The sequence below is a fragment of the Hyaena hyaena genome, unplaced genomic scaffold, assembly GCF_003009895.1.
Source record: "Hyaena hyaena isolate Hyena2069 unplaced genomic scaffold, ASM300989v1 scaffold_73, whole genome shotgun sequence".
NCBI lineage: Eukaryota > Metazoa > Chordata > Mammalia > Carnivora > Hyaenidae > Hyaena > Hyaena hyaena.
The window spans coordinates 2,277,375-2,294,935 of NW_024080705.1; the positions used below are offsets into that span (position 1 = coordinate 2,277,375).

General features: G+C 36.6%; 2 protein-coding genes across 11 annotated transcripts in view; one reads left to right on the top strand and one right to left on the bottom strand.

Moving 5' to 3' along the window:
* The window catches only part of RUFY2 (RUN and FYVE domain containing 2), a 45,257-nt gene extending 30,315 nt beyond the window's left edge, over positions 1–14,942 (top strand). For 3 of the 5 annotated variants that reach the window (XM_039233230.1, XM_039233228.1, XM_039233229.1), the window contains exons 14-18: positions 2,324–2,453; positions 2,877–2,971; positions 7,296–7,344; positions 12,469–12,546; positions 12,632–14,942. In XM_039233230.1, coding sequence (XP_039089161.1) covers positions 2,324–2,453; positions 2,877–2,971; positions 7,296–7,344; positions 12,469–12,546; positions 12,632–12,775 — 496 coding nt within the window. In that variant the 3' untranslated portion in view covers positions 12,776–14,942. The remainder of the gene's footprint in view (positions 1–2,323; positions 2,454–2,876; positions 2,972–7,295; positions 7,345–12,468; positions 12,547–12,631) is intronic. The other 2 variants (XM_039233233.1, XM_039233231.1) reach the window with 2 other exon arrangements.
* A 216-nt stretch (positions 14,943–15,158) lies between these two features.
* The window catches only part of HNRNPH3 (heterogeneous nuclear ribonucleoprotein H3), a 45,254-nt gene continuing 42,851 nt past the window's right edge, over positions 15,159–17,561 (bottom strand). For all 6 annotated transcript variants that reach the window (XM_039233239.1, XM_039233237.1, XM_039233240.1 and 3 more), the window contains 3 exons: positions 16,687–16,782; positions 16,517–16,609; positions 15,159–16,400 (listed from right to left, as the gene is read on the bottom strand). In XM_039233239.1, coding sequence (XP_039089170.1) covers positions 16,324–16,400; positions 16,517–16,609; positions 16,687–16,782 — 266 coding nt within the window. In that variant the 3' untranslated portion in view covers positions 15,159–16,323. The remainder of the gene's footprint in view (positions 16,401–16,516; positions 16,610–16,686; positions 16,783–17,561) is intronic.

Here is a 17,561-nt window from a genome sequence, read left to right on the forward strand (position 1 = left end):
AAGAAAACAAAAATTTCAAGAAGATAAAAATTAGAATAAACTTTTTTTAACATTTTGATGAGTGTCTTTTTTTCTGGTATGCATGGATGTTTTTTAGAAAGAGGATCATGCTACATGCTCTTTAGTGTCTTTAAAAAAAATTTTTTTTTTAAATTTATTTCTGAGAGAGAGAGAGACAGCGTGAGCAGGGGAGCGTCAGAGAGACAGAGGGAGATACAGAATCTGAAGCAGCCTCCAGGCTCTGAGCTAGCTGTCAGCACAGAGCCTGACATGGGGCTTAAACCCACAAACCGTGAGATCATGACCTGAGCTGAAGTCAGATGCTTAACCGACTGAGCCACCCAGGCGCCCCTCTTTAGTGTCTTGTTTATTGCATTTACTATGTTATGGATATTGTTTCATATCAATTAATATAGGTCTATACTATCATATAAGTTAACTTGAAGAATCCTTTAGCCTGAAAAATTGTGCTTTATTGTTTGAATTTACATATCTTTGATTATTGGTGAGATCCTTTTATATATCTTTATTCTGTTAATTGCCAGCTCATATCATCTACTTTTTTCCCTTTGGGTGTTCAGCTTATTAATATTTATTTGTAAGAGGTCTTTATTGGGGCACCTGGGTTGCTCAGTTAAGCATCTGACTTTGGCTCAGGTAATGATCTTGTGAGTTCGAGCCTTGTGTCAGGCTATGTGCTGACAGCTCAGAGCCTGAAGACTGTTTTGGATTCTGTATCTCCCTCTCTCTGCCGTTCACCTGCTCACCCTCTGTCTCTCTCTCAGAAGTAAATAAACATTAAAAAATATTTTTTTAAAAAGAACTCTTTATGTATTTACTTTGGGTATTTCACAGGCAGTGAAATATTTTCTAAGTTTACTGTTTTTAAACTTTGTTCATAATGTTTTTCCATTTAGACATTTAAAATGTTTATGTAGTTGAATTTTTCCTTTTTTCTTTACGATTTCTGCCTTTGGTGTTCAACATGTGTTTTGACAATATATTTATAATAACTTAAACATGTTTTTCCCTTGCTGTTTTACTTAGTTTTTTTCTGATTCTGGATGATGAGGCCTCTCTGTAGTTTGGTTACTTCACTATTGGTGACATAAACCTGTCTCTGTATTCTTTATTTTTCTTTTTAATTTATCTATTTTTGAGAGAGAGAGTGGTGGTGGCGGTGGTGGGGAGCAGAGACAGAATCCCAAGCAGACTGCACATTGCCAGTGTGGAGCCTGATGCAGGGCTTGAACTCATAAACCGTGAGATCATGACCTGAGCCAAAATCAAGAGTCGGACACTTAATCGACTGAGCCATCCAGACACCCTTGTATTCTTTTTGAATGTGTAGTGAAATAGTATTTATCAACACTTTGTAAATTCCACTTAGAGTTCTCTCTTCTCTTCAACCTGAATTATAAAATCTAAAATTTACTTCACTGAGAAATAATGTGGCTGTAGATGGAAATGCTAATAACTTTATGAAGAAATAAAAGTAATCAAAATATTAACACAAGAATATTAAAATGATGTAATATTGTGATAGTCTCAATATTGTGATATGTTAGGATTAAAATCTAAAGAATTAGGAACTATAGCTTTATTAGTATATGCTCCATCTGTAATACCTACTTATGAGCAATAGTTTTCAAAATGATTTCTTTTCAGTGTCCTAAAACGTAGGATTTTGTCTATTTCCATTTTGCCAGCTAGTCCCTATTAGAATGAGGAGGTCATGTTTCAGATGTGTATGGCATGTCCAGGCAGAATGGGTTTTCCCCCAGCGTCTCCTTTGTCTTAGAGCTGTCCTGTAATTGGTCAGCTGTCAACAGTAGTCTGTAAAGTAACACTTTGTACGAGGGTTGATTTGTCTGTGACTGATGTTAAATTGCTTTAGTGGTTGCTGTAAGTCTTATATCAGAAATATAGTTTGTCATAAAATTTTCCCATGGCACAGAAATGTAAATAAATAAAACTTCACATTTTTCTCCTTGATTCCATTCCCCATACGTAACTAGTTTTAATAGTGTGGTAATCCTTCCAGGCATTTTCTGTGTTCTTACAGCATTTATGTTTACAGAATTGAAAAATGACATAAATTATTATTTAGGAAGGAGTTTTTGTGGTTGGCAAATAGATTGACAACTTAGGTTCAAAAACCCCTGTGCTGCTGAACTTATTACCAAAAAATATTTATGAAAGAAAATACCTGAAGAAATGCACAAAAGTGAAAACCATCAACCAAAAAGATGCTGTTACTAAAGAATATAGACAAGTCTCGTGTGATAAATAGCACTAAGCTTCTGTGTATTTGTCATTCAAGGGCGCAGCTGGAAACTGATTTGAAGATTGAGAAGGAATGGAGGCAGACTTTGCAGGAAGATCTTCAAAAGGAGAGAGATACCTTATCTCATCTTAGAAATGAGACCCAGCAGATCATTAGTCTTAAAAAAGTAAATGGTGGTAAAACTTTTAAAAATTACATCTTTAAAAACTAAGTTACTTAAAAAGAGAAATCATCATTTATATTTATACCAAAGAGACAGGATATACTAGTTACCTTTAAAAATACTGATAAGAAGGGCCCCTTGGCTGGCTCGGTTGGTAGCATATGCAACTCTTGATCTTGGAGTTGTGAGTTTGAGCCCCATGTTGGGTGGAGAGTTTACTTAAAAAACACAAAACCAGTAGGGAGATTAAATGAATGTGAAATGGCTGATATTTGATGGAGCAGCTATGAAAGAACTTGGACATAGAGTTCTATTTTTTATAAAAAAACTAAAGGGCATATGTTCCTAATTATTGGTATATATACAATTTGGAGTTTCTTGTTTATTTCTTTTAAATTGCATTTTCTGTCTTTTATTGTTTTGAAGGAGTTCCTTAACATCCAGGATGAAAATCAGCAGTTGAAAAAAATATATCACGAACAGGAGCAAGCTCTTCAAGAACTTGGCAGCAAACTTAGCGAGTAATTTCTCTTTTTTCTTTCATCTCTGTAATCATTGACTTTTATAAAGGTATGAGTGTGCCAAACTAAATAGGCAGAAAAGTTTATATGTAGAAAAGAAAGATAGGAACTATTAAAGAAAATCAAAAGCAAGCAAAAACCTTAAAGATAAACTTGCAAGACTGGATTGGAGGGATTTTGTTAAAAGTTGTGTTCAGTTTAGTAAATTTAGCTCTAAATGCTTCCTGTAGATAAAAGTTAAGACTCTTATTTAATTTCTTCAAATTAGAGAATTCAGAAGTCCATTTAATATATTTTTCCTGGAAAAACAGAAACCAGATTTTCAAACTCTTTGGAGAGATCTTCTTCAGACTGTTTTTTTTTTTCTTTTTCTTTTTTTTAATGTTTTTTATTTATTTCAAGGAGAGAGAGAGAGAGACAGCGTGAGCAGGGGAGGGTCAGAGAGAGAGGGAGTCACAGACTGAAACAGGCTCCAGGCTCTGAGCTGGCAGTCAGCACAGAGCCCGACGCGGGGCTCGAACCCACGAACCGCGAGATCATGACCTAAGCGAAAGTCGGACGCTTAACCGACTAAGCCACCCAGGTGCCCCTTCTTCAGACTGTTTTGAGAAGGAGCCAGCGTTGTGACGAGTGGAGAGTGTTCTATGCTAGAGTTGTGGCCTGACTTTATACAGTAAGGTTGGTTCTGCTGCAGTTAAGTGTTACTGGGTTCCTAGAAAGACAGGAAGGAGAAATGCTGTTCTGTCTGTCTCACATCTTCCTCCTTGTTCTGTGTGGTCTGTGTTTTGGATTAGCAGCTTCATCTTTGTGCCCTGATAGAACACAATGCCAGGTACCTGAGATAAGCTCTAGAAGGTTTAATTTAGTATCCAACGTATCACTGCAATGGGGTGGGGAAGCATCACCTTTTTTAACACAGAAAAGTAAGAGTAAGAAAGCTATAGCGCTCATAATCGTATCACCTGTATAAATCCCTTTGATGTTTTATATGGTTAGAAATTCAGAAAGCACAAAAAGATGCAAAAAACACAATTTCCTCCCTCTCCCAAGTATCAATCCCTAGTTAGTGAACCTTAGAACAAAACTGTGCCTGAGCATCTTGTCATTTATGTGGATATGATTAGTTACATATACATACATATATATCATTGGTAAAAATTAAACTCAATAGAAATCATAACTAGAATGGAGACTTCATTGCAAAAGATGAGATTTCATTAAGAAGTCTTGAAACCAGTTTCTGGTGCCGCAGGAAAGAGTAGTTTACTAAAACCACTAAAGGAAATACCAGTTTTCAAAAAGATAAAGCTGTTGGGATGCCTGGCTGGTTCAGTTGTTGGAGTATGAGACTCTTGATCTTGAGGTTGTGAGTTTGAACCCACGTTGGGGGGTAGAGTTGGCTTAAAAAAAAAAAAAAAGATAAAGCTATTTTTGTTTGTATCAATTCAAAGAACAATTTGCATTGTGACTCTGATAAGCAAGATTTCAATTCTAATCTGCCATTCACCTAGTGAGTACTTTGACCCAGACCATATGCTGAGTGTTTATTATCTTACTTCCCATATATTCATTTGGCAAATACTAAGCTTGTATTATGTGCCAGGCACTATTCCAAGTGCCAAGTACTAAACAATGTACAATCCTCACAACAAAATACATTTATTAAGATCATAAAAGTTTAATATTAAAACAGATTAGAATAGGGGCACCTGGGTGGTTAAGCATTGGACTTCAGCTCAGGTCATGATCTCATGGTTTGTGAGCATGAGCCCTGCTGTGGGTGAGCCCTGCTTCTCTCTCTCTCCCCCTCTCTTTTTGCCCCTTGCTCACTGTGCCCCCCTTAAGAAAAAAAAACAACAACCCAGAACAGATTAGGTTAGTAAAATGGGAATAACTTTTCACCCATCTCATATGCAGTGCTAAAGACTAGAGTTGTTTTAAACACATGATCATTTGAATGTTCGGATAGCTGAATTGACTTTTTTTTCTTTTGAAGATTTTATTTTTCAGTAATCTCTACACCCATTGTGGTGTTTGAACCTATAACCCTGAGATCAAGAGTCGTGTGTCCTACTGACTGAGCCAGCCAGGCGCTCCTGAATTCACTTTTACCCCCCTTTTTCCTTTAGTCTGCTTTCTTGTTTCTCAAATTTTAGTTTGCATGAAAATTACTGCTCAAGGTTGGGTATACTCAACAATATATACTGAACTTCATGGGCTATTTAAGGAATTTTCAAGGGTTATTTTGACTAAGTTTTTTTTGTGCATGTACAGACTGCATGCCTGTCCCCTGTGTGACTACTATATGCATGTTCTTCTGAAGTTTGTGGGTTTTTCTCTTTCTTTTCTTTTCTTTTTTGTCTTTTCAGTTAGGAACATATTAAAAGGTTTTTCTGTATCAGTACATAAAGATATTCCATCGGATAGACGTGCTATAATTAAAAGTGTTTCTAATTTTTTTCTTTTATAAATGATACTGCTGTGAACATCCTTGTATGTGTATGTTGATATCTTGATATACTTTATACTTTAATGAGGCTATCTGAAGAGTAATTTTCAAAGGTGACTGCTGGGCCAGAAAGAATGTGCTTTAGGAAATTCTGGTCATGCTGAGTCATCCTCCATCTGATATTAGACCTCCTTCAGTAACAGGAGAGAACGCCTGTTTTTACCCATCTGATAGTTGAAAATCTTATTGTTTTGATTTGTGTTTCTTTAACCACAATCAAGGTTGAGCATCTGTATTTATTTATTTTTTAAGTAATCTCTATCCCCAACATGGGGTTTGAACCCATGATCCTGAGATCAAGAGTCACATACGTGCTTCACCGACTAAACCAGCTGGGTGCCCCTGGGCATCTGAATGCATTTGTGTTCTATTTGTATTTATAGTTTACTGCCTATTCATATCTTTTGCATTTTTGGTTGGATTGCTCATCTTTTTCTTATGGGATTTTAAAAATTGTACACAGTGTACATCTTTTTTTTTTTTTTTTTTACTAGTTTGTCGTTTGTCCTTATACTTCACTTATGATGTGTTTTTTTCTTGCTAATCTTTGAATTTTTATGGTGCAGATTTATTAACTTTCCTCTATTGTTTCTGGGACCGTAGTTCATAAGACATGGGTACGGGCCAGTTTTGAGTCAGAACTTATTTTATTTTTCTAAACTGTTGTCCTCTGAGTGGTGAGAATAATTTATCAGGGCTGGATGAGGGACAGTGGCCTCTGTGAGTTTCCCCATACCATACCGGTTTATCTGTAAAACACTTATTCCTTCTCTTCATCGTCCTCTTCCTGTCATTATAAGCTATCAGATTGAAATTAAGTAAAAACCGATTCCTCCCTAATATACAGGGTGATAAATATTTGTTAACGAAATTTGTTGATGAGGAGGGACTGAGGTTGGATGGGTACTTTTTAATCTTTGCTTCTATTTCACCAAAAGCTTTTAGGCTTTATGTAAACCATTTGGGTATTATTTAAAATGGGGAGTGGGAGGAGAAAAGTCATTTGGAATAATAGGAACCAAATTTAATTTTGTTAAAAGGGAAAAGTTGTATTTCAGGAAGAAGAGTTTTGTGTATGGAAAACTATATAACTGATAGTTTTATTTAAAATATATACATTCTCATCTCCTCAACATGTAGATTATCGTCTCTGAGTGGTAGGATCATAGATAATTAATTACTGCTGTTTGTAATCTGCATGTTCATTAACATGTGTTTTCAAAAGGTGAAAAGTATCACAGCTCTATTTTCCTTAATATTTCTACTCTTACTGGTTTTTTTGCATCTGGTAGGGAAATAGTGTGCATAATGGTTAGCAGTAGGCTCCATTGTCATAAAGAGCAGGGCCTGAATCCTGGCTTCTGCAGTTACTACCTCTGTGACCTGTTACAAGAGTGAAACCTCATCAGGCTTCATCTTTATTGTTGTTATTTTTTTTACAACTGATCTTTAAAATATTTCTTTTTAAGATTAAATGAGCATATGCATGCAAAGTTTATATCAAGGTGTCTGGCACACATAAGCCTACAATAAATGATAGCTTTTATTAATATTCTCATAACCACATGAAAATGCCAATATTCTTTTGCTAAAGAAAGCAAATTTTAAATTTAAAGAAGACATTTTTGCTTTAGGAAATTTTGAAAATTTAGGAAAATAGAAAAAACATAATTCTGGTCAAAAACAATCATTAGAATCATTATGCATGAATACAACTTTGTATTCTATGAAAACCCGGTACCTTAATAATGAATTGCTAGATGTTCTATATTTAATGTGTTTACTGAATATGGATCTATTTTATAATCCTTATAGATCAAAACTTAAAATAGAAGATATAAAAGAAGCCAACAAAGCACTGCAGGTGAGTAGGAAGTGTTTTCCTCAAGAAGGGAAGTATAGATATATGTGAAAGTCTCCAACAGAAGGTAAAAAAGACTTGTATGAATCTAAGGTATTGTTTAGTGAATCCCACGTTGTATAGAGGCAAAAGCACTGAACAGGGAGCTGGGACGACGGGGATCCAGCTCCTCCCTATTATTCCTCTAGAGTTAATAATCATGTTGGAAATGACCTTGGAAATAGTTTTATCTACTCTCTTACAAAGCATGGCCTGGTAGACTGAAATGGTCTTTGAATTTGAGTTCTTGAGTTTCTATACTGGTCTATTACTTACCAGGTTTTGACTTTAACAAGTTATACCTTCATGGAGTCTGTTTTCTCTTCTAAAATGGCTTGTGAAATGGCCTTATGATTTTGCACCAGGTTGCTTTGAATATTGAGGTTCGTATGTGTGAAAAGTGATTAGTACAGTCTATCAGTACAGGGTTTTGAATGTGTCTGGTTACAGGAATCCCTTCACAACACAGGAGAAAATAGTCTTTCTGTGAGTACTTCAGTGAGATTGCCTCCTACCACAGCTCCCATTTTTAAAAAGTTCTTTATTTTGGGGGCACCGGTGGCTCAGTTGATCAAGTGTCTGACTTGAGATTTCAGCTCAGGTCATGATCTCATAGTTCATGAGTTTGAGCTCCATGTTGAACTCTGTACTGAAAACGTGGAGCCTACTTGGGATTCTCTCTCTCTCTCTCTCTCTCTCTCTCTCTCTCTCTCTCTCTCTCTCTGTCCCTCTCCCGCTCATGCTTTCTCTTTCTTGCTCTCTAAAAATAATATAATAAACTTAAAAATAATTTAAGAAATCTCTACACCCAGTGTGGGGCCTGCAGTCGCAACCCCAAGATCAAGAGTTGCATGCTCCTCTGACTGAGCCAGCCATGTGCCTCCCCATTTTGTTTTTTATAAAAAAACATGAAAATGTTACATGAAAATAATTTAAAAGGTCAGTTAGTGCTTGGAAGACTTAAAAAATAATGGTAGCAGTCTCTTGTTCTTCACCCCTTATCCACTTTGGCTTCTGCCACCTGAAGGGAGTTACTTTGAATTCTCTTGGTTGTTTCTTCTGGCACTTCCCCCTATTTCTAAATTTATGCAGTATAATTCACTCATTTATTTAAGACCTGTCTATTTTAGGCCTATTTTTTTTTTTAATTAATTTCTGAGAGGGAGGGAGGGGGGAGAGGGAGGGAGGGAGAGAGGGGGGTAGGGGGAGAGGGGGGGAGGGGGAGAGGGGGAAAAGGAGAAGGAACCCCAGCCAGCTTCACACTGTCAGGCGGCACAGAGCCCGAAGCAGGGCTTGAAAATGAACCATGAGATCATGACCTGAGCAGAAACCAAGAGTCAGATGCTTAACCAACTCAGCCACCCAGGCGCCCCTAGTTTAGACCTATTGCCTGGTTAACATGGTAGATGAGGAGTTTTGCTCACTCCCACCCTGGTCTGTTTACTCTTCATTGTCCTTCCAATGTAATTAAGTAAAAGTTTTTGTAGAATTCATTTACTGGATATACTTCATTATGGCTGTTTAAATATTGTTCTTTGTTGGGCTACGTGTGGTATATTGGGACTATGTTTTCTTTCTTGAACTACTTCTTTTTCCTCTGAAGTTAATAATTGCCTTAAAAGTTTTGTTGTATTTGAACATTGGAGTTTTCTCATACCTTCAAACACGTCTCTAACATGCTGGATCAAAGATTTTCACACGGTAAAATGAATCAGGTAATTGTTTCTTTTTTCTTTTTTTTATTTCTGAGAGAGAGACAGAGACAGCATGAGCAGGGGAGGGTCAGAGAGAGAGGGAGACACAGAATCTGAAACAGGCTCCAGTCCCTGAGCTAGCTGTCAGCACAGAGCCCGATGTGGGGCTTGAACCCACGAACCATGAGATCACGACCTGAGCCGAAGTCGGTTGCTTAACCGACTGGGCCACCCAGGCGCCCCTTAATTCTTTTTTCCTTGGAGTCATCCCTCCTGGATTTCTTTGCTCTCCTGCTCCAGTCTGGTCTGGTAACCTGTCTTGACATTTTCCTTTGCTTCCATTCTCAGACTTCCCTTTACCCTTCTCATATGTTAGAGCTCCTATTACCTGAATCCTTTAACTTCTTGGTCTCCTTTGTTTGGGGCAGTGCATCCTTTGGTTGCTTCCTGGAAAATGTTGAATGAAGATCAAGGTTTTAAGAATTTGTGCATCTGCATAGATGCCTTTTATTTTGCTCACATTTTTTTGGGTGGGTACGGGTGTCTGCCCAACTCATTATTTAAACTCTGTGAAATTTTTTCATTATGAAATATACCACGTATATAACTGTATGCATACAACTTAAAAACAAAGGCATACTCCATAACTTAGCCTAGAGGGAGATTATGTTCTCCTCTTTATAGTAGTAATTTTGTGTTAGTCACTGTTGTTTTTCTTTATAGTCTAATCATTCTTGTCTATCTTTACATTTTTTTAATGTTTTATTATTTTTGAGAGAGAGATAGAGACAGCATGAGCAGGGGAGGGTCAGAGAGAGAGGGAGACACAGACTCTGAAACAGGCTCCAGGCTCTGAGCTGGCAGTCAGCACAGAGCCTGACGCGGGGCCCGAACCCATGAACCATGAGATCATGACCTGAGCTGAAGTCGGACGCTTAAACCACTGAGTCACCCAGGCGCCCTTTGTCTCTCTTTACAAAATATTATCTAGAGTTTTGTTTTTATATATATGGAAATGGATTTATTTATATGTGACTTAATTTTTTTGTCCTTGCTGTTGACCTGTTGATTGGGTCTGTGAGGGCTGTCCTACAGTTTCTTACATTCTGGATTTTATCTGCCATTTCATAGTAGTAAACTTGTTCCTCTGTCTTTTTACTGCCTGTAAACTGGAAGTTAAACCTAAAAGGTTTGGTTAGATTCTGGTGCAACTTTCTGTGAGAATTTTTCTCTCTGCTACTATATTTTTAATATTCAGCAGGCCCTATTTACGTATTTTTCCTTTTAAGATTAGCATCTGCATTTTATCTCTGGGGATATTCATTAGTTTCTTTAAAGTTTTCTTCTGCTACTGCCATTCTGTCTTCTGAATTCCCTTCTTGGGTTTGTTTCTTTGGCTGAAGTACCTCCTGCCTGTCATTCCTTAAATGTTGGGAAACCCTCCCATTTCAATAAAGGTACAAAAAATCTTGGAAGCCCTGCGTGTGTGGGTGGGGGGATGAGAGTGGTATAGACCGTAGGCCTCACCACAGAGAAATCTGGTAACTAGTAAACTGTTGGCCACCCTCTCCAAATTATGTTAATATCTATAGGACTTTTCTCTGGGGCAACTGAGTTTCTTCAGAGAAGGAGCCTCTAATATCCTGTCTTGGGTGTGTAAATTGGGTGGCTGACATTTTGGAATTGGGCAGAGAATAATGGCCATGTTTACAGAGTAATAGCTTCTAGTTTTGACTCTGCTTGAAAAACACTGTTTCAAAGAAAAGAAAAAAGAAAACTGTTTCCTTGAGGAGGCAACTTCAGCTCTTTGGACAAGTTTTCACATCTGTCAAATGGGAATAAAGGTGCTAATCTCTGAGGTCCCTTCCAAGCTGATGCACGAGGCTTGCTCTGCACTGTACAGCCTTTCTATTTGGGAGACAGGAAGGGTAAATTCATTCAGCTTAAAATAAATTTGGAAGGCCAAGCTCTGATGTCAGAAAGATTAATTCTGAACCTAATGCTGCTTGGAAACCTGCTTCACATCAGGCTCGCCATCCCTTAAGGTATATAGCTTGGCAGGAAGCAAAGCTGCTTCCACTAAGTGGCTTTTGGACATTTGGAAAGTCACTTTCCTTTTTAATGGCATTCATCAAGTTGCATTGGGTTATTATTTTAAATGTTTTTATTTTTTACTTTTGAGAGCGTGCGAGCAGGGAAGGGGCAGAGAGAGAGGGAGACACAGAATCCAAAGCAGGCTCCAGGCTGTCAGGCAAAGAGTCCTATGTGAGGCTTAAACTCCCCAACCACGAAATCATGATCTGAGCCGAAGTCAGATGCTTAACCAATTAAGACACCCAGGTGGCCTGCACTGGAGTATTTTTAAGTTCTCATCTTGCTTTTTAAAAAAATCTACAATTCAGTCATTTGATTCTTTACTGGTATTTGTCTGATAGGAGCTATCTAGAGTTTTCTTTTCCCCCTCTATCTTTAAGAATATATAATAATATATACCTGTAATACATATACAGAATGTGTTAACTGTTAATGCTAATGCTTCTGATCAGCAGCAGGTTATTAAATGTAGTTAAGCTTTGGGGGACTCCAATTATATGTGGATTTTTTGCCTATATAGAGGTCGATACCCTTTACCCCCTAAGTTCAAGGGTCAGCTCTGCTTGGTTCTTTGGCATTATGCCCTAGTCTAGGCCATTTTAAAAAGGAACATATGGCGAGATTAATCAGAAGCATCATCTAACAAAGAGAAAAAAAATGTTCTTAGGCAGGGTCTTGGATGGGTTAAGAATGGGTCCATTTAGAAATTTCAGGTGTCGTTAACTCTCACCTGTTAAAGACCACTTACATAACATTTCCTGCTCATCTACACAGTGGTTATTAAATGTATTATATAACTTAAGGGAAATTAATAGACATGTAAAACTTAAGGCGATATCTAAAATAACAATTTCAAACGTGATTTCCAAATTCTCTTCAAATCTTAAGGACTGATGTTTGTTTGGTATGCTTAATGCCAAACTCATGCATTTTATAGTGAAAAATGTATCCTTGTATCTTGGACTACATTATATCTAAGGTTTTTTCTTCCTTAAAGTGAATACCCATCAGTAGATTTAAAGATTTTATAATGAAATGTCCACATACAATTGTACAGAGAAAAGTTAACCCAGTTTCAGCATTTAACAATATACTGCCAATCTTGTTTTATTTATATTTAACCCCTGCCCCTTCTCCCTTAACCAGATTATTTTGAAGCAAATCCCACACTTGTTAATTCTCCCAACTATGTCAGTTATTTCTGTATATTCCCACAAGATGGTCTTGGTTGAAAATATTTTCACATGCAATTTTTATTGTTAATGCTTTGAGTATTTATATGCACATTTCTTCCTACTAGGGACTGGTTTGGTTGAAAGACAAAGAAGCAACACATTGTAAACTTTGTGAAAAGGAATTCTCACTCTCCAAGAGAAAGGTAAGGGAGATAAGGAAGTGAATCCAAAAGCTTTGGTGCAAACAGGTCTTCTAATTTTATTTTCTTTGATTTTTCCATTTAATAGCACCACTGTAGGAACTGTGGGGAAATTTTCTGTAACGCTTGCTCTGACAACGAATTGCCTTTGCCTTCTTCACCAAAGCCAGTACGGGTTTGTGATTCCTGTCACGCATTGCTGATCCAGAGATGCTCATCCAACTTGCCATAAAACTCCAGAACTAAGTCCTTACATATGAGCGTACCTACAATGGGTGGTTAATGTGTGAACACGTATATGCTGTTTAGACAGCCCTTATTAAGCAGCTCTCAGATGGTTTTATCTTCCACATATTCATGGGAACTAGAAGCTGTAGAATAGCTCATTGTTACTCAAGAACTTTCAACAGGGCATGCTTTAAAATTTAGCTTAATTCCTAACTGATGTAATAATCATGTAACTTTTAACGCCATTGAAAAGGCCAGATAACATAGCTCACACACACACTTGCCTTATTTTGTAAAGGCCTTCTTAAAAGTAGGGGTGCAGATGGTTTAACTCTCCAGATTGTCAAGTTGGTATTTGACGGTGCCTGTAGGTTTCTTAATGCACTTTAAAGCTTCACAGTTCTCAAAGATCAGAAATACATTGAACTTTTTACAAGTATTACTATTCCAACTCGACAGACTTCCTTAGCTTGCTAAGATTTCAACCTTAACTCTGTCCTTTCTGCCCTACTGCCTTTGCTCATTTTGCATTAGAAATGGCCAATACTTTAGCCTATAGAATTTCCTTTTGGTCTTCCTGTAATCATTAATGTATTTATTAGTACTTCTCAGATATAGTGGGTTAAAGAGGTACTATTTTACCTCAATTTTTTTCCTTTGAAAGGAAGTTAAAACTATCCTTTTCTTTTTACCAAAAAAAGTTACCACTTGCAGATCTTTCCATATGCTATTCCTGCTAACACTGCTAATTTTTTTTTTAGGGAGGGCTCATACTTCTTTAAATTAAAAAGAAAGATCTGTCCCCAGAAAAAAGGTTTATTGTTAGGGATTACAGGCTCGAGTGGTTCTCCTCTAAGCATTAAAGGAGAAACCTAAAATAGCTAAACTTTGCCTTTGATATTTTTTATTGTATCATATTCTAATAACTTTTAGGAAGCATTACATCATAGTAGTGATCCACTACTGCAGTTATAAATAAACACAGTGAAGTATTCACCATATAATGAGAAACTCTAAGGCAGCATCTGGAGCAGATGATCTGATCTCAGCCCTGCCATAAACACATCAACTATTTCAAGCATGAAAGATTCAATAAACACTAATCTCATTACACTGCTTGTAGCGTACCAAGAATATGTAGTTACCCTTGTATGATTAATCCTTTGAGTAGCACTCAAACTTGGGATACCCTTTCCCCGCCTCCCCTTAGGTATTAATTTTAGCTATGCACTTTAAGTCTATGACCCTTCACACAGGTCACATAGGAATTTATTATTAATCCTGAATTAATCCTGACTACCCTCCTCCCACCTAAAATGGAATTACTTATTCTGCAGGATCCTTTCCTCAGAATATACTATTTTCACTTGGGTTTAAAAAAATAAATTTTCAAAATCGCCAAAGTATGAAGCCAGTATTTTACTCGATTTTCTCCATATCCAGTTAGCTTTTAAGGTCTTCAGTTAGAACTGCTGTACAGATTTTTAGGTGGTCTTTCTTGAGTGCCGACAGAAATGTTGTCAAGAGATGAATTATATTCTTGAACTGTTTTGTATTGATGGGATGAACTAACATTTTTACGATTGCTAAAAAATAAGCAAATATGAAATTTCAAGTACTGTTTTTTATTATTGTGCTGCTTATTAGAGCAAATTTCTGAATGTGATTTTGCTTAAATTCTAAGGCTGGTTTCTTCAACAAATAAACCATGATTTTCAGTCCCCCTTTAAATTCTTTGTTACTCAAAACTCCCATGATCACCCACCACTGATCTGGGCTTGTATGCAAGCCTTTAGGACAGCAATCCCCCCTTGTTTCATTTAGTTTGGGCTCTTACTTAAAAGCTAGCTATACTAAATTTTGGATTTTGTTATAAAACTTAATTTGTATTGTGATCTATACTATTTGTCAAGATTTGCCCTCATAGAAAGTATTTTAGCCAGTACTACAATAATGCTGTGGTGGTGCCAAGGAATTGTGACTGTAATTCTTTTACTCTGCGATGTTTTAAAACAAAATGTGAATTTTATAAACCAAATAAAAGATATGAAAAATTAGCCTTTCAAATGGCAACTTGCATTTATGACTTTTATTACTTGATTTTAATAGGATAGTCCTGGGAAAATCAAACCACATAAGATCTTTAAAGGATAAGTGGTAGGAGCCTAATATTTAAATGGCTAATTAGGGAGTAGTACAAGCATTAAATAAATCACTGCTTCAGTTGATAGGCTCCATTTGAGCTAACACCGCTTCCTTCTTTCTGTAACAGCAGAAATCACTCCTCAGGAGTCACCTTCTCCAATGTTCACCTAGATACAGGACCTTTTACCAATATGATTTACAATCAGTAGCCGACACAAAGCATTCTAGGACAGACCACACTATTATCTCCCACGTTGATATTTATTACATTAATAACATTTCTAGCAAAAACAAGTAACAAGGTCAATAAATGAATTCACATTGACAGGTTTCATTTTGATCCATTAGCCAATTTGGAAAGAAGCCATATTGATCAAAGGGATTAAAAGTAAAAAGCACCTTTTCCTTGCTACATGTAGTATTTTTTAACACAATGGCTCTAAAACTCCAAACAGATATCAAATGCAAAATTCAACTTCCAGGACTCTCATTTTAATTAAGACTATCACATGGACTTGTCTCTTACATTTGTTTAGTCATTTATACAGCTACTAAAAAAAAAATCATATACTCTTAACTATTGGGCAGGGAAACTGAAAAGAACAGCTGTGAGAATTATACTCCACAGTAAATACTTTTTGTACTGAATTCTCATTCACTGAGAACCTTAACCTAGTCTAAGACATTTTGAGATAACTTACAACTATCTTTTTTTGGGAAACATTTTTGGTACTTCAGTCAAGTGCTGAGTGAAAATCTAGGGCTAGAATTTAAACTTCCAACACATTCCTAGGTAACACAATTAGGAATATTTAGAAATCCAGATACCTTTTAGACCTTCAACATTCCAGAGCTATGCTTGATAATGACATTTGAAAAAGAATGACTAATATAGAAATTAGCGGAATTTATACTCCTGAAGCCACCTACACTCAGTCTTTAGGTTTTATATATTTACAGTATTGTCCAGGAGAAATTAAAAGAAAAAAGTTACACTAATTATTTTCCAAGCTCTATTCCAGATGTCTGCTTATTAAAGACTTGTAGTTTATGCAAAGGTGAACCACTGTCCTCTAAAATTATACTATACTACTTGTAGAGCTAATAGTAAAATACATCAACCCAAATCTTATGAAAGCAGCACATCCTTAGGAGTAACTAGTATATAAAAAGTATCAACATCAGTGGTTTGAATATAAAAATTTATTTTTAAGTCAAAGTATGCAACAAATAAAACCTACAGAAAACAGATTTTTCCATCACAATCTGTTGCTTTACCAAATAATATTTTGAAAACACATTCCTTCAGTCATTATAAAGTTCTTAAAATACAAAAGAAATTGAATCTGTAAGAAAGTCTAGTAGACCAGACGTTGTTGTCAGGACTTTTATGTTGGTGGTTATGCTTTAATACATCCCACGCCATCCACCTCCACTCATGCCACCTTGCCCATAGTAACCTCCACTGCCTCCACCACCACGGCCTTAAAAAAAAAAAAAAAAAGACATGTAGAATTGTTTAGCAGGAAATATCAGTGTGTAACCACATTAAAAAGGTCCACACAAAGATAAACAAACCACAGTAATCGAAGACACTTACCATAACCACCCAAGCCATCAGGAGTACCATATCCTCCACTGTAATTGTTACCCATTCCCATTCTTCCAACAGATCCATAACCTCCCTGATTATCTTAAAAAAGAAAAAAAAAAAAGTTTGAGATTGACTGTAAAGTGTGTAACTCTGTTAATTTAAAAAACTTTACATACCGATTCCATCTCTGCCATAGCCTCCCATTCCAGAACCTCCCATTCCAGAGCCGCCTCCAGGAGTAGAATTCAAGAAGAGTTCAATGTACCGATGTTCTTTAAGAAAAAAAGATTAATAGAGATGAAAGAAATGATGGATCAAGTTTATCAATAAAAGCATAAAAAGGATGACTAGCTAATATTAACCTGAAAGCATGTTTCTAGACCTATGTGGAATAAAACGAATGCCAGATGGGCTAAAACCTAACTTAACAAGTTTGTTCAAATTGTACAACCCTGAACAAGCAAAAAAAAAAGTGGTTGAGGACTCTGTTTCCTGATCTATAAAAAGACTGATTCATTATTACAAAACCAGCTAGTGTACTTCTTAAAAATATATTCCATGTTCCAGGGATACCAGGGTGGCTCAGTTAAGCATCCCACTCTTGACTTTAGCTCAGGTCATTATCTCACAGTCATGAAATCTGTTGAGACCAAGCCCCCACATCATGCTCCGTGCCAGGCATGGGGCTTATTTTCTCCCTCTGCCCTTTCCCTATGCATGCCTGCGCTCTCAAAAACACAAAGTCCACATGTACATTCCACATCTAAAGAACTGAATTAAAATCATGAAAGTAAGGTCCACAAAAACTTAATTTTTTTACGGACTACAAAACTATTTGTGTGCAGCCAGATTTAGGAATCACTGGTCAGGGTAAAACTTAATATATAAAATGAATTAATGCATGCAGAAATAATCTCCAAGTTAATCAATGTATGGGTTAGAAAGTAATTTGCAAATGGCATGGGAACTCAGGCAAAAGCAAGTAACATACCTATTTTCCTCTTTAATAACTTAAGCTGCGATAACCCGTCAAGTACCAAGCCTGAATTAA